The sequence below is a fragment of the Pestalotiopsis fici genome (assembly GCF_000516985.1).
Source record: "Pestalotiopsis fici W106-1 unplaced genomic scaffold PFICI_Scf_3, whole genome shotgun sequence".
Lineage (NCBI taxonomy): Eukaryota > Fungi > Ascomycota > Sordariomycetes > Amphisphaeriales > Sporocadaceae > Pestalotiopsis > Pestalotiopsis fici.
In genome coordinates this window covers 92,947-113,094 of record NW_006917093.1, presented here as the reverse complement: position 1 = coordinate 113,094, position 20,148 = coordinate 92,947, and the positions used below count along the sequence as shown (strand labels likewise).

Here is a 20,148-nt window from a genome sequence, read left to right as displayed (position 1 = left end):
TGATATGCCAATCCAATGTCACTGTGTTTGAACAGAGCCCAGCTGTTCAGGCATTTGACAAACCCGGAAAGACACAATGCTAACAGAAACTCCGAAACGCCGAGCCTAGAGTGAATGAAAAGAAGACAAAGAGGCATGAGAACAAAAACCTGGTTCCCATCACAAAAGATTTCTGACTGCCAAAGTCGCTCGCTCGCTTGTGAATCATGATCGAGAACGAATCCGGCCAGCTCAAGGCTTCTGCCCCATGGTGACAACACTAATAAAACATTGTCAGTTTTTCGAGGCTATCGAACTCGATTGTTGAGTTGACAACTTACACCTGCATATAAACGTGATATTTTGGATCCCAGAAATCGTCCTTGGCATTTTGCACAAGATTTAATACCTCGTCCTTGCTCATATTGGCGTATCTCGTGAATAAGACCATGCTAAAGGCCTCGAGACCCTCCAACAGGTTCCGGCGAGCAATTTGGCTCAGCTCTCGCAAATGTTGATTTCGTGGCCCTTGTGGCCAAGGGCTTACTGGCCAAACGAATAATCTTTCCGTCACATTGTCCAAGCCGACGTCGCGAAACATTTGTGCGTACTCTTCCACGTACGATCTCCTGCCGCTTAGGAGGAAACATTCTGTAATCACATTGTTCCATTTCTGGATGGCACTGCCTTCCCAACTGTTGTCATCGCATTTCAAAGGAAGCACAATGTCCTGCGATTCAAACCAACCATGTCTGGCAAGGGCGTTGAATGCACTTGATACGACCGTCTCTGGTGACTGGAAAGATAGATGATTACCGCGACTGTGTATGAGGCTAAACTTTTGGCGGTAAAGCCATTCGTCTTCAGCGTCGTCGATTTCAAACTGGCAATTTGTTGGAATGCTACAACGATTCGTGTCAGCTCAAGAGTAGGCGACTCAAGATTGGGGAGACATTGATTGGTAGCGGCACCCACACATGGAAAGAGACTCACTATGATGGCTGTATCGGACTTAAATCAGTACCGATTACCTGAGAATTGGCATGCGTCAAGGCTAGATGGGTGAATGGTCAGCCGAATAAGAGCTCCTCGTGTATACATGATTTGTCAACCAACCAATCTCAAACGCCCATAGTCCTGGTAGGAAAACAAAAGTCAGTCTCGTGTCGGAAGAGTTCGTCACTTTCAAGTGACCATACTCACCCGTGCCTGTGCCGATATCTAGAACATGGTCTAGCTTCTCAATAGGCGAGAGGAACAGTTTGCCCCTCAGGGTTTTGCGCCACAACTCATGTTCGATAGCTGTCCAATCATGACAAAATGTAAGCAATCGCAGAACCCGGAGGCAGCCGAAGAAGGATCAGTCTTTCTTACCGGACCTGTTTTGCTCTCGCTGTTTTGGGGGCGGAAAATCAGCATTTGCGCGTTCCTGATCAGCAACCTCTGCGGCGACGTACTGTGTCGTTTGGAAGAGGATAGCCTGTTCACAATATGGGAGCGCCATGGTCAGCGCCGCGGCCCAAGACACATGCCAGAGAGAATTGATACATACGTCCTTGCTTGTATGAATGATACGTTCTTCCGTTCTCCTCGACAACTCGGAAAACTGGGCTGTCGCTGTTGATCGACTCGGTCAAGGTCCTGTATGCCTTGAACTCAGCATCTAAATCCAACCAGTTCGAGGGGTGCTGGGCGCGCTCACGAGACGGACTGGTATGAGACGGCCGAGATGGCGCTATCTCGGCGAAGGTCTAGATGAGCATCTGCCCCTGTGTGCGGAATTTGGGAGCTCATTGGAACCGGCGCACAATCTCTGTCGGACTCACCATGGGAGAGGACAGGAGAGAAAACAGAGGGGCGGTTGGGAGGGAACGATGAAAAAGAAATAAAGGATAGTAAGACTGTATCCTTCGTCGTGGCAGTGGATGGAATGCTGTTGAGACAGGCCAAGAAGTATGGCCGGGAAACAGCAATCGCTTCGGGATTAATATATCATGGGCCTTGTAATATTCCAGCCAATGATGCCGTTGACGACCGTGCCGCGTTTTTCTCTGGGGTCACATTTAAACAAGCTAGGTTAGTGCTGGTCATTGCCTTATTTCGTCCTTCGAGAATGATCAGAAGAAGGATTTCTGACAGCCGCAAGGCGTCACCTCAAAAAAAAAGTCCAGCCCTAATGTTGTCCGGTCACGGTGGAGGACAAGAAGACAGATGAAAAAGAAATAAAATCACATACACCATTCCTCAGTCGCTCACTCAATTCATTATCCCACAGCAGCAGCAGCCCAGCAGCAAAAGCCACAAAGTTGAGAGCAAACAAAACGAACCCTCTTGCACATGGGCCAAGCGAGTACTGTACATGACCATTCTGACGCGGTTAAGGGTTGGCCCTGGTCGGGGAAGCCTGAAGACTTTCGACGACGCCCATGTGGCAGCCCACCAAGCCCACCTAATCTAAGACCCTTGACGCTGGTTGACCTGCAGACACGATGTGCGGCGTGCGCTTCACGAACCCTGGCGTTCATCAATCGGAACCTTGCCCAGGTCGTGTCCGCTTTGCTCGCGCCCTCCAGTCCGTCTCGTGAGACGCGAGAAAAGCAATTCCATCATCGCCGCCTTATTGCAGTCGGAGATCTTTTGTTTTAATTCGACCGAATTTCCGTCTTGAGTCCGGGCCAAATTGGGGCAGACGGCAGTGCTGGCATCACCGTCGTGTATTGTTGGGTCTTGTCACGATCATTCCGTCTGTGAATACACGTCACATTTCCCGTTGTGTCTTTATGCTGTGGATTTACGATTAATCAAGACCTTTCATTCAACGGCGATCTGTTCCTAGGTCATGTCCAGACTAACCCTCTTGGACCCTGCAAGGTTCGAGAGGCTCATGGAAACTTTCTCGTTGTCTCGCTAGCTTGAAGACTATTCTGCTCCCGTGGCGCCATCGCTGCGACTACTCGAATATGGGAGATGATCCCTACCCAGCCAAAGCCCAGAGCCGAAGCGATGGCGCTTTCAGCGGTTTGTCCCCCGGCAGCCCGGCACGATTACACCAGTACCAGGTGCAGAAGTGCGCTCCAGAGGCAGGGGGACCGCCTAGTTAGTGCAGTGTAATAAGTGCATGCATACTAGATTGTGCAAAGCACGTTTTGCAATTTTGATCACAGTACGCATTACCAAGAGTGTGCACGGTACAAAAACACACCAAGCACATTTACACGTGCCAGACCCGCGGGTGATGCTGGACAAATGGACCAAACTCCCGCGTCATTCCAAACCGTGGGGCCGGACTAGCCCCGCGTCTAACCGGTGGAGGTGGGAATGGAGCTCAAGTTACCGGGGAAGTTGGGTCTATCCAGCTTACACCGAAGCCGATTCCGCCATATAAACCATCTTGTAGAACTTGTTCTCTTCCATTGCTCAACTTATACCATCTGCAATTCGACCTGTTTACTTTTCTTGTCGCTGCCAAATACTGCTGCTGGAGTTTGACGACATGGTTCTTCAATCAATGCGACCAGCTGCCAGGACCATCCTGCGCAATGGACCTCGGCAGTGCTCGGCACGCCACTTTTCAGCCCAGACTTGTCTGAGGCAAGAAATTCGCGATGCGTATATTCTCAGTGCCTCGCGGACGCCCACAGCAAAGGTAGGTGATTGAATGTTTTGATTTCTATTCTTGGAATCGAATACTAACATATCTTTCAGTTTAATGGCTCTTTTCTCACAGTATCCGCACCCAAGCTGGGCGCAGTCGCGATCAAATCCGCCCTCGAAAAGTCCAAAGTCCCGGTCGAGAAAGTGACGGATGTATACATGGGCAATGTGTTACAAGGAAATGTTGGACAGGCTCCGGCACGACAGGCGTCAATATTCGCTGGACTGCCCTCGAGCGTGGAGGCCATTACTATCAACAAGGTGTGCGCTTCGGGTTTAAAAGCCGTGGTGTTCGCGGCACAAAACATCCAGCTCGGCCTGAGTGAGGTGCAAATTGCCGGCGGTATGGAAAACATGTCACAGGTTCCATACTACGTTCCCCGGTCCAGCAGCCTGCCAGCGTTTGGTCACGTCAAGATGGAAGATGGTCTGATCAAGGACGGTTTGACGGATGTTTATGACCAGTTTCACATGGGCATCTGCGCCGAGACAACGGCAAAGAAGTACGAAATCACCCGCGAACAGCAGGACCAATACGCCATCCAGTCATATGAGAGGGCACAAGCTGCTTGGAAGGACAAGGTTTTTGCAGACGAGATCGCCCCAGTGACTGTCAAGGGTAGGAAGGGCGATACGATTATCGACACTGACGAAGGCTACCTTGACATCAAGCTCGACAGGGTCCCGACCCTGAAACCCGCCTTTATTCGCGACGGTACCGGTACCGTCACGGCTGCCAACTCGTCCACGCTAAACGACGGCGCCAGCGCGCTGGTGCTCGGCAGCAAGGCCATTGCGCAGCAGTACGGAGCCGGATCGAGAGTATTGGCCAGGATATGTGGCTCTGCCGATGCCGCCATTGACCCCGTCGACTTTCCCGTGGCCCCGGCCAAGGCCGTTCCGATCGCTCTGGAGCGCGCCGGCATCACCAAGGATCAAGTAGCGATCTGGGAATTCAACGAGGCCTTTGCGGCTGTTATCAAGGCCAATGAAAAGGTGTGTTTATATCCTTTACTATTATATCCAGATAAAGTCAATAATACTAACATTACTCAAGATCCTGGGACTAGAAGGTGCCAAGGTCAACCCCCTCGGAGGCGCCATTTCTCTTGGTCATGCCCTGGGCAGCTCGGGTTCGCGCATTCTCACGACATTGCTTCACCAGCTCAAGCCGGGCGAGTATGGTGTCGCAGCCATCTGCAACGGAGGCGGTGCCGCGTCGGCAATTGTGGTGCAGAGGATCGAGAGTGTATAATTTCAGGCTATTTGATACCCGTTTTAAAATTAAGTCAAATAAACAAGCTCAATTCTTGCCAATAATTGTCTTGGATAAACCGCGTCTTGTCACTCGCATTACAATGATTTGTAAAGTACAGCTACAATGCTGCTTGGGGCAAGCCACGTACATGACTGGTATCATTGTAAACAAATGATTGATGCGTATCCGTACTTGAGCCATGTAATTTCTATAATTTTACTGTCAGATTATCGTCTATTATCTTTGTCTAGATCTGCAGCCCGCCGGGGTATCTCTTTTCTATGATTACAAAAACAAAACAACTAGTCTATTGACATGATTTCTCATGTCCCACACAACCCGGCTCAACTCTGCCATCTCTTTCTATCAGTCTAAAACTGTTCAACATGTAGAGAAAGTGCCTCTGAACTCTTTTCAAACACCAATTTTATATCTCGCACTCCTTCAAACGGCTCAATGGCCAGCGTCCCCTTGTCCCTTCTCAACATCACCACGGCTGGCGATGCCTTTGCCGTCCTCCTCCTCATCTTCGCCAGCATAGGCGTACTTGGACCTCCGCCGAATCTGAGCACCCCATTTCCAGAAGCAAAAGGGGATGGCACAGCAGGCGAGGCCAATGAAGCCCAGAAGACTGCTGGCCCACTGGTCGCCGAGACGATCGTACATTTGAATGGTAAAGAGCACCACGCCGGCGCCCCAGAAGCTGCGGATAAAAGTCTTGGCCGCAAGGGCCGAGGCCGCCAGGTGCTGGTACGAGTCGACCAGATAGTTGTTGGCGGCATTATAGAGGAAAATGAAGCCAAAGCCGACGGGGAAGCCGCCCAAGCAAGGACCCACCCACGAGAGCTCCTTGTATGACGACCAGGCAAAGATGAAGAGACCAATGGGGATGAACCAGCATGAGAACATCATGGGGATCAGTCGTACCTCGGCTGGCGGGTTTCCGTTGTGCTTCTTGACAAGGGTAAGATAGTGCTTGTTGACAAAGGGCGAGCACATGGCCGACATGACTACACCAACAGCAATTGGAATGCTGTATTTTCATCAGTGTCTGAATATATAGACGGATTTCTTTTGTTTGGGTGGACAACTTACAACATGAGACCAGTAATACCAGCAGAGTAGCCCTTACCCTCTTGGAAAATGATTGGGTACGCCACAAAGAACATGTACAGTAGACCGTAGAGCACGGACATGTACAAACTGATCAAGAAGACAATGAGCTCCTGGAAGAGGAGCTGGAAAGGTCGCAGAAGGAAAATCTTCATGCGTGCACTCATTGGTCGCTTGTCCAGCTCCTGTTCCGTGACGAATTCCATGTCTCCAGTTTCCTTTCTCTTCTTCTCAGCACGTCGCTTCAGGATGGTGGGTGCATATGTTTCGGGCACGGTAAAGGTGATGAGAATCCACACGATCGCAGCAAGGATGAGCTGAATCCAATATAACCATCTCCAGCCGGCAGCCATGGAGAGCCAGCCTCCAATGAGGGGACCAATGGCTGGGCCAATAAAAGGGGCAGCAGAAAAGGCAGCCATGGGAACACCTCGCTCCTCATTCTTCCAAAGATCTGCAAGTGTACCTCCGACCAAGGTCATGGGCGCCGAAAAGGCAATACCGTCAATAGCGCGGCAAACGAGTAGAGTCGCAATGTTGGGCGCCACAGCACAAGGAATGATGAAAATGACGGCCAGCAGCAGTGTCGAGCCATAGATAACACGGCGACCATAGACCTCTGACAGTGGCGCAAACACCATGGGACCGACACCAAAACCAACAACAAAGACGGTGATGGCCAGAAGGGACACTTCCTTGCTAACACCAAGCTCCTTGGCCGGGGCATCGAGGTCTGCGGTAATGACCGCCGAAGCAAGAGCTACAACGAAACAGGTCATGGCGACAACCATGGTACACCACCACTTGTATGCCTTGGACCAGTTCTTTGGATTCTCGGGGTCGTTTTCGACAAATGCAACCAATTTGTACTCCTTCTTGCTGTCGGGTGCGGTGATGGGTATTTGTCCATCTGGCTGTTCGGTTGTGTACTCGGCCATGTTGGCCCGCTCGCTCAAGGTTCGGTAAGGGAGGTTGACATCCAGTTCCGGATCCCGGGTTTTCTGTTTCGACATGTCTTGTAGTCCCGTTGCGGCATGCACATCATTCTGATTCAGAGTGGAATCAGAACCACTCGAATGTTGGGTCGCCATGATGAAGAGGCGTCGAAAGACGACGATTTCTCTATACTATAAAGACAAGGTAAAGAGCAGAAATTGAGACACTGCTCCAAAGATGAGAAGGAAACCGATAGAGAGATTGTGAGCCCGCAGACAACAGAAAAGGGAAGATGGAGACATGTTGTATTTATATCAAAATGAAATGTCTGTTCATCAACATGTACGTACATATGGCCACTATTCTCGCGATACTGTTTCATAGAGTTTCTGGCGAGGTTCCACTTATTCAAGGCATAATCATGGCGATAGTGGACCCCTGGCGAGTCTTGGCCATGTGGTGAAGACGCGATATGGCGCCGGGGTGGAGCTGGCGGAAACGGAATGGAGAGCGTCTAGGCTCTCCAGCCACAACTAAACCTCTTTTCGCCTCATATTTCCAGAGGATCAGTGTCCTCGGGCTTCGGCGCGATGGGACCAGGACCGAATTGAGGCTCAAGCCCAGCAGGATGGAGACGCTTGTCGTGACCCGCCTGTGGCTTTGCATTGCTGGTTGCTCTGGTGTCCACGCAAATGATAAAAGCTAGCCCCGTTCTCCCCAGGTTGTTGTTTGAATCTGCTATCGAGAGAATAGGGACAACGTCTCTCGAGCACCAACGAGCTGTATCATGAGTCGCAGTCGAATGCCCAGAGCGAAAGCAGAGGAAAGGGGAAAGAGTGATATGGCATCGAAATCTCTCCAGGTTCGCGTTCAAAGCTCGCGTCGCGAGCTCCTTCAGCCCAGAAAGTCCCTGGCTCCCTTGGGCAGAGTGGGGCGACGTATGATGGAAGATAACGGGCGCAAAACGACAAGTATCGAATTAGCGGCACAATCTTTAAAAGAAGAACGGTGTCAACCTCTTGATTCAGTCATCAGTGTCTTGGCATCGACTTTCTATTCATCCCATTCATCCTTTGACCGTCCGGTCCCGCCCCGACATGCAAGGAACTGAACAAGACTTTTTTGCAAGTCTGGGAATGTCGAGAGAAATCTTTGAGATTCGCAGCCGAGATAGGACCGTTGGCTTCTTTCAGTTGTTTGCCGTGCGCAAACAACAAATTAGTGGACCATCACATCATGTGCAATGTGCTTGGTCCAAGGCCAGCACAAGCACGGGCATGTGCCCAGAGGCCGAAAAACGGAGCTGGAAAAAAGTGACAAACCAAGGCGGATTGTTCGAGTGCTTGACATTGTTGTTGTAATGTTCCATTGTCGACCAGCGTTTGCTAATAATATTGTTGTTGTTTGGTTCTTGCTCTGAAGCTGTCAAAGAGCTAAAGTACTACATTAGGTACCTAGTAGGTAGGTACATTAGTGTTAAAAGCTCTAATGACCCGGCAGAAAGGCTCGGCCAAGAACCAGACGTTTACCTACCTACATTAGGCACTTGACTAATAGTAGGTAGGTAGTTTTGAGGTACAAACCTCCAATTGCACATTGATATTGAATCTAGCCAGGCCGAACAGACAGGGATGCTGTTCTCGCACTGATAGTCGTTTTAAAAGTCCGGGTTCTCTTCTCGCGACTCGCTCAATGTGGACTTATGACTTGACTCTATCTTTTCGACTCGCGCTCTTCAAGTTCTGAGAAATGGGGAGAGAGAAACATTTCGCGGCCCAAAGATGATGCAAAATGTGCAAGTGGCGTTGTGCCTACTTGAAAGCTCCAATTATAGCCCGTGACATCCGACAGTCAAGATACCCTTTACTTGTCAGTTATGACAAAGGGCAGCAGCTCATCCGAGTCGTCATTTACCGAAAAGACTTGAGAAATTCTTCAAGATGATATCTCCTGGCTGGTGCCAAAAGAACATTCACTACCTCCATCGACTGCATGGATTGACGTCTGGTCCGTATGTGGCAATGTGGTGCCTTGCAGATGAGGTACGTAGCTGACTCGAAATAGGTACGTACCTACTAGGTTTCAGCCGCGCACTGATCAGACTCATCAATTAATGGATCAATCCCTTGGGTCGAGACCCACATAACTCAACAGCCTCGCGAACAACAGAACATGGAACCTTGCATCTGTGATGGGTTTCCTTTGATACCTACCTATTTTGACCTTTAACAAACACCAACCAGACAACTGGAGCGCTTGAATACTTTGGACCTGGAAAAATACGCTTTGGAGCGACACACATTACGGTTCCCCTGTTTGCATATAAACTTTTTTTCAACGAATGAAATTGAGCGACAATCAACAATCTCATCACGACTTGTCGCGTCGCATACCCGGGTAGCTAGCTAGCCTGCCTAGCTGTCCCGAGTACAAATCGTGCCAACGCCATGGCTCTGACAGGGCAGTTCCTGACACAAGTGCGCAAATTTCTTGCAAGTCGTGACGGGGAGCAGCTGCGGCAATGGCTGCTAGTCGAGCCCCCTGTTCCTGACCACTACCACATGCTCGCGCAGGAGCTTCGCGGTACGGCCTCGATCGAGAAGCTCGTTGAACAGCATTTACCAGAGGAAGATGATGTCTCATCCGAGTCTGGGACTGCCTGGCCCGGTTTCAATGCCTTCATGGTGGATTATCTCAATTATTGGCGGGATGTGGACTTTGAGGATCTGCTGCGTGCCCATGAGCTGCTCATGGGCCTTACAAAGTGAGTGGTAGCACTCGAAGTGATGACATTCATGTTGAAAGAAACTGCTGACAAGTATTCATCAGCTCATGCACTACAGCGCTGAATCATCCTACATATGGTATCATTATGCTGCAGACCAGTGTAGCACTCTGCGGTTCACTTTCAAAGCTCTCCATGACGCTTAATAAACGTCCTGATCTCACCAGAAAGTTGCAGACCATTGATACGAGCGGTGGTGACGAGGAAGAAAAGTCCATCATTGACAAGGCGGCTGAAGTGATGCAGAGGGTCTTTACTTCCTGCTTAACCGACAGGACGAGTGACAGACTCTCGAAGCCAGAGGGGAAAAAGGTTGGCGTGTATACTTTTGCCAACATTACGCTAAAACTCCTTTTTGCTGTGAGTTTCCTCTTCTTTCCTTTGGTCGAGTATGCTGGTAATCACAATATGTACTAACCACGGTGCACAGTGTCGCAAAACATATCTCGCAAAGACAATCTTTATGAACATCACATCCAAGTCGCCACCACTGTCATTCTACCCCGCCGCTCAACGGGTCACATATCTCTACTACCTGGGGCGCTTCCATTTCATCAATAACCACTTTAGTCATGCGGCTCAATGCCTGGAGCAGGCCTATCTCCAGACACCGCCCGTTTTTCAGAAACATCGCAGGCTGGTCCTGACTTATCTGGTTCCCTGCAAAATGATACTTGGTTATCTGCCGTCCCCGAATCTACTCCAAAGGCCAGAGGCTGCCACTCTAGCCCCGATATTTTCGCAGCTTTCCCTAGCCGTCCGGACGGGCAATTATCTACTGTTTCAGTCCACCATTTCAGCCAACGAAAAGTGGCTGTTCCGAAAGGGTCTCTTGTTGACCCTCATTTTCAGGCTGCGGCCCTTGTTATGGCGCTCGCTATCTCGACGCACATTCCTCCTAACCTACATAGCGACCCCCATGGACCCCAGCGCACCATCCAACAAGGCCGCAACGCTGGACCTTTCACATCTTCTCGTGGCAGCGACATATATACAGAAGCGCCTCGAGGGTTACGTTCCATCTGAGATGGCACCCCGGCAGAGGCCGCCGCACGTAAACGCCATGTTTATGAAAGCCGTCACGAACAGCGGGATGCCTGAAACCGACGCCCACAGTACCCTCGTACCTCCACCAGGTGGGCCCAAGAAGCTGCGGCCCAATGACGGACTTATTTGGGGCAACATGGCTCCCACAGCAGAGCATGTGGAAGATGTGGTTGCCTCGCTTGTTGCCCAGAGTTTGTTACACGGCTACGTTGCGCATTCGCTGGGTCGGTTTGCCATCATGGGTGCAGCTAAAAAGGGCAGCCCCGTAGCAGCAGGATGGCCGAGTGTGGCCAAAGTCATTGGACAAACCGATGATGATGTGCCGGGATGGGTGAAAGGGTAGCTAAACGAAACTGCCGAATAAATGAATGGCCAGGCGGAACACTAGACCCTCGGATGCATTCTTGTATGATGCAAGGAATGAAACCTAGTACACGCCTAGGTTGTAGCCACATGTATAATCACTCCATCAACTTGTTGCACCTTTGACATGTTTGAATTGTCTTCTCAAAATGTCTTTGTATTCAATATCAGCATGACAGCCGATGGGCATTTCGGCCAACATGAAGTCTGGAGAACAGAAGCGGAAAATGGTCGTAAACGACCATGAATAAGAATTCCTCCCTCCTCATGCCCATCTTGTAGACCTCGGATCTTCCAGGCATGCCCCCGAGAAGAAATAAAAAGAGCTCTTGCCCTATGTAGAGTCAAGAGAGGGAATTGAAGTAATGGTGGTAATAAGCACTAAGCTTAAAAATAAGTATAAAAAAGGAAGACAATAAGTTTCGTCACATCTCTCGTCTTGATCATGTCCGTGTCCATGTGTTTGCGTATGCTCGCTTGTCGCTTTGCTCGATGCATTGAGGCAGCCTTCCCTGACGTTCCTGTTGTTGTTTTTTCACCTTTCCCCCTCCTCGGCATGAAATTGTAAAAATAAATAAATGATATCTAGAAAGGTCAAAAGGCCACAAACCGACACACCACGCTAGTTCAAAATGAAGTTTGGGGGGTATAAGGTCGAAGCAATAAAAATGAAAATGAAAAAAGCTGCAAAGTTTCTGAAAGTTTGAAAAACTTGCAGGCAGTTCTCAAAGAATATCCAAATGAATCTGGGTAGACAATAAACAGTATGTAATATGTAATAAGTAGTTGTTGTAGTAGTCGGTCATGTGCAAAGCCATAAAGGCTTAAAAAAGAATATATCCAAAATAACAGGCCGAACACAAATTTGGTCCGGGCCGATAGAATGGGCCAATGTTTGGGCCGTTGAAAAAAGGGGTTTATCGTGAATCCATTCGTTTTGAGCGTGAGAAAGTTTGTTTATAAACTTGAGGCACAAGTGCATCAGGATTATAAGATGCAAGCAGCGGCAACAATGGCAACAATGAGGCCAGCGATCGCGCCGTTGCCTTGAGCGGCAGAGCTCTCGCTCTTGGAAGACTCGGTCGCCTGGGCGGAGCCAGTGCTCGATTCACCAGATCCGGCACTATCGCCGGTGGTTGCGGCCGCGGTAGATTGAGCACTGCTGCTTCCCGTCTCGGAAGCGGTCGTGGTTCCATTTTCCTGAAAGATACCACCAATCACCAGACTGACAACAGCAGAGGACGAGCTCTTGGCGGGGCTACTGGATGAGCTGCGTGTGAGCGTGGTCGAAGAAGCCGTTGATGAAGTCGAAGAAGAAGACGTGGAAGTGCTGGTGGTCTTGCTCGAGCTAGTCGTGGACGTGGTCGAGCTAGTTGACGTTGACGTTGACGTGGTCGAAGTAGTCGTCGGTTGCGCCTTGGAAGTTGTCGTGGCGACAGATGAGGTCGTTGCACTGTCCGAGGAGCCATCCAGGCTATAGACGACAATGTTGGCCTGTCCACCTTTGGGCACCGTGACCACACAAAAGTCGGAGCCACCAGCTCCAGTGGCCTTGAGGTCACTGGTGACACCGCTGCCGTCGACTGTGCATGGAAGGCCCACGCAGCTGCCGGAAGTACACTCGATCTTGAGTCCAAAAGTGGGTTTTGTGTCGTACAGGCTAGAACCTTGCCAGATGGGATTGGTGCCAACCTTGACATATGTCAATCCGCTTGCATCAGTGTTTGCTCCGGCCACATAAGGAGCCCAGTTGCCTGATATGATTAGTCTCGAGTCGTGAATAGGTAGCCCAATAGACTTACCAATAGGTGTGGAATCGTCTCCCCAGTGGCAACCCTTGTCAGAGTCGACTCCGGGAGGGTTGATGTAGAAGCTATCGTCCTCGTTAGGCGGCGCTCTTGCACGACGGAATCAAATCAACTCACTGAGATGCAGTCGATTGCCAGTATGATGTGTCCGGCACAGCCAGGGTCAAGGTATCGGAGACATCGTTGGGGATGAGAATATCCTCGTTGCCAGGCAGGACAGTCTGGCAGAAGGACACAACCTTGCCAACCTTGTTTACAGCCTGGACCGTTCCGGTGCCGTCTACGCAAAAGGGCTTGCTGGTAAAAGGCTTGACCGCCTTGCCATCCAGACCACAGTAAAGTCCACCAGCCTACGGTGCGTTAGCGGACAGGATTCTTGCTACCAGTTCCATGCCCAACTTACCATTCTATCGGTAGTCGCGTATGTCGAACCATCCTTCCACTGAGCCGAAACCTGGCCTGGCGGGCAGGCATACGGGCAATAGCTTCCGCAGGTGCAAGGCTGATCAGGGCTCATGGCCCATCCAGCATTGTCGCTGCCGGGAGTGATTGCGATCAGACCATCAGAGCTAGGAAACGTGCAAGTATCAAGGCCGCGCGCTTTGAGTTCGAGGTTCTTTTGGTGAATGATATCGCCGGTAGTGTTTCTGTCGCTGATTTCGGGCTTGCTATGCCTGCGGTGGTGATGCCGGTGGTGAGATGTTGCCAGGCATTGGTCGACAGCCGAGAGCAAGGCCGCCAACAGGGCGGTTTGCACAGCGAGCTTCATGATGCTTGTCCTTGGATGCGCAATTCAAATGAATGACGATATTCGCAGCAGGGAATGCTTTCTTCTTCCTTGCAAATCACAGTGCCTGCAGCGAGTGAACGCGGGATCCGAGGAACGATGATAGATGTCTTGAGTAAATGTCTCGAGTTTGTCGTTGCGACCAAAGCGTTTATTGGGCGCTGTTTCAAGGAGTGACTAGAGCGATATAGCTAAAGAGTGTAAGTGATTCACACAGACGACAACCAAGCGTCACGAGTGATCAATCGCAAAGGTATTGCAAAGGCAAGAACCAAAAAAGAAGGAGAGAAATGAGTGACAGTGCTCAATAGAGCACAAGAGCGCAATTGCAGCTTTGACCTCCTGACCGACGCCGCGTTGCTTGGAGTGGGTGAAGCTGAGCAAAAGAGTGACTGAGACCCGTTCTAGGGGATGGAGAAGAGAAACACGAGACGGTCAGTCTGTCGTCCAACGAGACTCTCTCACATACACTGGGAACCCACAGAAACATGACCAAAGAAAAAAAAAACGGGACGCCGGGGACTCCAGAAAGCGCAAGCACAAGAGCCGATCAGAGAAGGACTGGAGTCAATAGCAGGGGGTGAGACTCCACAAGTCAGGAACCAGTGGAAAACCCGCCATGCTTGGCTATGGTGTTTCTCAGGGATCAGCAGACTAGCCAATTGATTGGCCTGGTCTGGAATTGGGTTCCTGAGCCAAGTCGCCCTCGCCAGCCAATAATGTGACGGCACCAAATGAATTTGATCCTCAGCCGAAATGAGCTCTTTGGTGTGATGGCAGGCATCATGACAAGCAAGAGAGAGCGTGTGTCAATTATGAGTGCGCCCTGTGAATATTGATGGACTCGGTCGGTACTGTCTGAATGCATGCCCACCACGCAGCGATTCCCAGCACAGGCCGATGCTTAAAAAAACAAAAGAGGTAAGAAAAATATTACTGTGCGCATGTTGTACCCCGCGAAAAGGAGATTTCGATACTACATGGTATTCGCTGGGGACGGATGCATTTGTTCGTTTCCACTCCTTACGCGCCAACTCACTGCACCGGCTCATGCCTAGTTTGCAGTCTATCACACCCCAAAGACGCCATTTTCGATGGCCATTGAGTCTTGACAGAGCCGCTGCAGATCCGGAAATTGAAGCGTTCTGGATTTGCAAGAAAAAAGGGGGGCAAAACGGTGACTGTCATGGAAAGTAGTGTTGATCGCCAGTCGCTCGCCCGCTGTCAATCGGAGAGGGGGTTTTCTATTTTTCTTTAACCTACCGTGCCTGCTTCTTCGTGGGGTTGCAGCGAGATCCATCCACGCCCAAATGCATTCCCGTTGTTATGTTTCTAGATAAGGTTATTTTAGACTTGGCTTACTATGAGTCGTGCGAGACATGGGTGGCTCGAGCGCAAGTGCCCAAAACTTGATTGCATTTCTGTAGGTAAGCAGCAAAATCTCGATGAAAAGCCGGATTTCCTGATTCATGAAGAACATGCTTTTAATGAATAGTATATATAAATATATTAGACCTCTTTTGGACGTGGAAGCAAATGAACGCGTCAAGTCATATCCGGTCGACCTTGGCGTCAGCTCAGCTCAGCGCAGCGCCGAAGAAACCCCATGGTACAAAGTACCTGCTCATTTGTCCGCATGCACGGCCCGATGAAACATTCCTTGGAAGCCATGGAATGACAGCGGGAGGACGGATGCTATTGCACGTCTCTTTAAGGTTGGAGACAGAATCTATCAACATCACTTTGTTTTTTAATCTACAATACGTCACTTGTCTGAGGTCTTTTTTCGAAAGATTGTTCCACAAAGTACCAATGCGATCAGATTATTTGTTGCGATCGTCTCATGGCTGATACAAACGTCGCTCATTACTACAACAGCACTTGTATGATCATAATGGCAGCAACGTTTGGGATTGGTCTTTTACAACAGCAGCAGCAGCAAAATTGTCGCATCCATTGCTATTCTTTCGCTCACCAGAACCTTGCAAACTCATGCGACTGCTGCCAGCCGCCATCTCGACTCGCAAGTGTGTTGATCCGTGATACGGCAAGCTACGATGAATTGCCCCAAATATTTCCATGGTCTCGCAGTTATCCATATCATCGTTTATATTTTGAAATGCCGCTTTCCGATCTTGAATATAAATCTCTATTCTCAGCAGTCATCGCTCCGCGCCTTGTTTATTTTGCATCTTTCTCTCCCCTCTTTCGTACAGTGGTTTTACTTGATCAGACGACTCCATTTTCTGGTCCATGTCTCAAAACTTGTGAAAAGCCCAGAGATATCTTTCAATCATTTCCACGGCAGCACAAACAAGCCTATTTGATCATAGGTTCCGCGGCATTTAAATCCGAGCTCGTGTACGACAATACATTTTCTAGCTACCTACTAGATATGCTGGTCTTGTCCTCATATTATTGCACAAAGTGGTGGGAGCGTTCATGCTGAGCCACATACTGACATTCAGCATTTACGATTGCGACATCAAACAATCTTGTTCAGCAAAGACCCATTTGCATCAGCTGGATGCAGGGTATATATGACATTCCGCCCGATACTGTAAGTACTACCTATAGGTACTTCTGGCAATGATTTTGACAATACATGGGGATGCGATATAAATGTAAAAAGGAGAAAAATCATAACCCATAAGAACAAAAAGGCTTAAAGACAGCGTTTTTAAGAAGAACTTGAGTGTAGGGGCCATCTAGGTAAAAACTTATGTTCTTGGCGATAGGTTGTCGGGTTTGAACCCAACCAACTACCAGGGTCGTTGATATCTTTGGCTCATTTTCTTCTTTCTATCCCCACATTCACTTTCTTCTTTTCCCTCGAGTTCTTGAACCATTTTCTTTTCTTTTCCCTCCTCTGGGTCACCCTTTCCTCAGCAGGAAATTTCCAACGCCAAAACTTTACGGTTGAATGTTTCTTATAGTGGCCATCACAAAACGAGCAACGATAATAGTTTATTGTCTTGTATTATCATTGTGCATCCAAGAGGTCACTAGAATGCTCAATAGGCTATCGCATGACGAGGCGACTGCAGGTCTTCTGTTGTTGGAAAAGGTCACGATATTGCAGCGAAATGATTGGCGATACCGGCAATCCGGCTGGCTACCTAGATACGTCAGCATAATACCCACGATAGGACCGCCCACTCTCCCGTGGCGTCAGCAGTGATTGATCCAATGCGGAAAACGAAACGAAACGAAACGCTTCCCACCCATGTAAAGTAAAGCCCGACAACCATTTGATCTGTGCTGCCAGCTCATCAACCGTTACACACGTGATTAAACACGAGCAAACTGAGATGGGTTACCCAAGAGGATCATCGGGCTACAATCAAGTTTGCGAATCCGGGTATTCCATATCCGGATAGTAAATAGATTGTATCTGCACGGGAAATAAACGACGAGGCGCCATTTGAACTCCCTCGCAGTGCTGTTGGTGCCAGATCATAAGCGCTCCCTCGTCTGTGATTGGCCTGGTTGGCGCTTAGCTCAAGCACGCACGCTCACTGCTGTTTTATTTTTGATCGTCGGCTGCGAGCACCGCCACGTTATTTAGCGAGCTACACCACATACAGCCTCATTGCAGCCAGCTATTTTCTTACCGCTCGTGGTCTTGGGTCGGATCATGCTGAAGCCGATAATCTCACAGCCTCTAGCCGGAGTACAGGGTGGCTAGCTGTTATTTGTTGTTCCGACCAACTGGCTGTTGGCTGGAATGGCAAAGCCGCAAGTAAGGGCTGTGTGGATGGCCTCATCAAAAAGAGTAGGACTGACTACAACATCCATCACAAGATATAAGACCAGACTGTTGCCCACGATGAAGGAAAATGCCATCAACATCAATCACAGTCAATCGATACAATAGAATTCCAAGCTTTGCAACACTTGTAGATTTCAACTATTTTCATATTAATTCTCTTTGGCATTTCTCAAATCCATTCCAATCTTGGTTCTCTATCGACATCTACTTGATCGAAACCAGCAAAATGCACTCCCGATCCATCATCGCCGCCAGTCTTTTGGCCTTTTCACCCTTCACCGCGGCTGCTCCTGTCAACGGTAGCACGTCGTCGTCTGCCTATACGGCTCAAGCAACACCCACGGCGAATCCTCTTGCCGCTTTGGGATTGTCTAAAACAGCTCAAGTCTTCTTGAGTGACAGGTAAGCAGGCTGAAAAACAATGTACTTTCTCAATCGAATAACACTAACAATTGCATCCGGCAGTCGTGCCGACGCCATCAACAATGTCTTGACCAGCAACGACGACTTCAAGTTTAGTTTTGTCGACAAGAAGAAGGGAGGACCTGGCGAGGGCGGTGAAGTGGTCCCAGCGAACCGCAAGACCTTTCCCGCGCTGACCAACAGCGGCGTTGGTGCCGCCGTGGCCTTTCTCGATGCCTGCGGCTTCAACACGCCCCACGTCCACCCGCGTGCCACGGAGCTCGCCGTCGTCGTCCAGGGCTCAGTGGTGACGTCCATGTTCCCCGAGAATGGCGTCAACCTGACCGACGGCACGCGGCGGGAGATCATGACAACGCTCAACCAGTTTGACGCCACCGTCTTTTACCAGGGCTCGGTTCACTCCCAATTCAACCCCAACTGCGAACCCGCCGTGTTCGTCGCTGCATTCAATTCCGAGGACTTTGGTACCGGTCAGGTTGCTCAGGAGCTCTTTGCCGGGTCAGACGAGGAGCTCACAGCCGCCATTTTTGGTAACCAGATTAGCGGCGCCGATGTTGACAAGCTTCGGGGTCAAATTTCAGAGAATGTTGCTCGTGGTGTCGAGGAGTGCCTGACCAAGTGCAACATAACCAAGCGCAAGTAAGCCCAAGACTTGAGGACTGTTTGGCGTGAGATGGACACGGAATTTGACGTGTTACGGTATCTCCTGGAGGCGGATGGATTGGCATGGTTTAGATCTTACGATTGATGATTGCTAGACACAGGCATTGCATTGGTGTTTGGAGTTTTGCTTGGAATAGCTATTATGTGTTTGTTTTGTTGCTTCTAGATCTGATTCCTTTAATTTTATGATACCGCATCCATATGTTTGCAGTACTTGTTTTGTTTTTCAACTTTCTGTTGTTTTCGTTGCGCTGGTGCTTGTAAAGATATTTCGGACCTCAGCTCAATGAGCCAACAATGGCGATTCCTTGGTCAAAAGGCATGAATGGAATTACCTGTCCGTCGAGTTGGGCCACCTGATAAGCTAATGCTTTACTATCAGATGTTAAAAACATATCGATGGCGGAAACATGGACATATATGCTTTCATCGCGGCAAAGCTTCTTTATCATTTAGCCAGGATTACTTGCTTTTTGCGGCCCGGAAGCATGTACGATACCACGCGCAAGGCGCCGTGCAATTGTGGTGAGGCCCGTCCCGTGTTTCCGAAGGAATCGAATCCACGGAATACTGCTCCTGCAATCTGGCTGGAGATGTAGACAAATTTTTTCATATTGCGGCCTACAGGTTTGAGCTATTAGCAGTCAGCATTAACAGATGCTTCTGAAGCCCTGATGATGTAAGATATGTGAGTCGGAATTCTTGATTGCCCAGTGTAGGCTGTTGTGAAGGGAGGGGATGGGGGAAAAATAGGTGAATACGATATCTCCGCAAGTCTCAGTTGCCCATCTTCAAACAGCGGAGTATTCCCAAAGAGGTAATCCGCCAGTATAAGGTTCGGTGGATTCGCTCGCAAAAGAACCGTTGGATGCCACAAATGAAGATGGAACAGAATGGCATCGAATGCAAGAATTAAGAGTAATATTTGTTTCAGCATGGTATTCATCTGCCCAATACTGTCCATATCAAGTCATTCAAGTCATCTTCGCGGCAAGTAGTCCATCAAATGTCTAGTTGGCTCGGAAATGGCAGGTTTATTCAAGCGTGCGCTTGCTTCTCCCGTCTACAAACACTGGCCTCGTGCCATGGCATTGTAACACTGCAAGGTACTAGAGAGGCCATGTGAGGCAAATAATCAGGTAACATCCGTGTAAGTGATGGAACCTTGGAAAAGAGAAACCCCAATGGATTCTTCTCAAACTGGCCACTCATCTCACCCTCCGTGAGTACCTTTGCCTACAGAATGAAGTGTCGGATATATACCACAAACACCAACCGCTTCTACCCACGTACACAATACATACCCGGGCGGAATTTTCAAGTCACAAGAAACCAAATCCAGACAGAAATATCCACTCAATAAATCATTTCATCTCTTCCAAGGATTTCTGCTCTAGGGTCCACTGTAAGCATACCCGCAATCGTTGTCTTTGCTCCGTGCTAAACCCACGATCTTGCGGGGGTTGTTCCCCTTTGGCTCCCCACAGATCCGCATCTAGTCTCCATATCTGACCGTTGAAGGGCCGAATGCTCCTGCCATGGCCGAGCCGCTCTGCCCGA

The 20,148-nt window shown here is 49.5% G+C and overlaps 6 protein-coding genes across 6 annotated transcripts; 3 read left to right on the top strand and 3 right to left on the bottom strand.

Moving 5' to 3' along the window:
- Positions 1 to 316: 316 nt before the first annotated feature.
- PFICI_04236 (uncharacterized protein) lies at positions 317 to 1,483 on the bottom strand (the record flags this gene model as incomplete). Its single annotated transcript, XM_007832817.1, has 4 exons — positions 317 to 881; positions 973 to 1,033; positions 1,174 to 1,281; positions 1,354 to 1,483. 4 exons carry the CDS (start codon positions 1,481 to 1,483, stop codon positions 317 to 319), a joined length of 864 nt encoding a protein of 287 aa, XP_007831008.1.
- Positions 1,484 to 3,472: 1,989 nt separating this feature from the next.
- Positions 3,473 to 4,888, top strand: PFICI_04235 (Acetyl-CoA acetyltransferase; the record flags this gene model as incomplete). Its single annotated transcript, XM_007832816.1, has 3 exons — positions 3,473 to 3,625; positions 3,685 to 4,629; positions 4,691 to 4,888. 3 exons carry the CDS (start codon positions 3,473 to 3,475, stop codon positions 4,886 to 4,888), a joined length of 1,296 nt encoding a protein of 431 aa, XP_007831007.1.
- A 456-nt stretch (positions 4,889 to 5,344) lies between these two features.
- PFICI_04234 (uncharacterized protein) lies at positions 5,345 to 7,095 on the bottom strand (the record flags this gene model as incomplete). Its single annotated transcript, XM_007832815.1, has 2 exons — positions 5,345 to 5,924; positions 5,987 to 7,095. 2 exons carry the CDS (start codon positions 7,093 to 7,095, stop codon positions 5,345 to 5,347), a joined length of 1,689 nt encoding a protein of 562 aa, XP_007831006.1.
- Positions 7,096 to 9,387: 2,292 nt separating this feature from the next.
- Positions 9,388 to 11,115, top strand: PFICI_04233 (uncharacterized protein; the record flags this gene model as incomplete). Its single annotated transcript, XM_007832814.1, has 3 exons — positions 9,388 to 9,704; positions 9,770 to 10,085; positions 10,156 to 11,115. The coding sequence occupies 3 exons, from the start codon at positions 9,388 to 9,390 to the stop codon at positions 11,113 to 11,115; spliced, it is 1,593 nt and encodes a 530-aa protein (XP_007831005.1).
- Positions 11,116 to 12,122: 1,007 nt separating this feature from the next.
- On the bottom strand, positions 12,123 to 13,712 carry PFICI_04232 (uncharacterized protein; the record flags this gene model as incomplete). The annotated part of the gene is made up of 4 exons (XM_007832813.1): positions 12,123 to 12,889; positions 12,938 to 13,008; positions 13,061 to 13,293; positions 13,347 to 13,712. The coding sequence occupies 4 exons, from the start codon at positions 13,710 to 13,712 to the stop codon at positions 12,123 to 12,125; spliced, it is 1,437 nt and encodes a 478-aa protein (XP_007831004.1).
- A 4,016-nt stretch (positions 13,713 to 17,728) lies between these two features.
- Positions 17,729 to 18,568, top strand: PFICI_04231 (uncharacterized protein; the record flags this gene model as incomplete). The annotated part of the gene is made up of 2 exons (XM_007832812.1): positions 17,729 to 17,904; positions 17,968 to 18,568. The coding sequence occupies 2 exons, from the start codon at positions 17,729 to 17,731 to the stop codon at positions 18,566 to 18,568; spliced, it is 777 nt and encodes a 258-aa protein (XP_007831003.1).
- Positions 18,569 to 20,148: the final 1,580 nt, after the last annotated feature.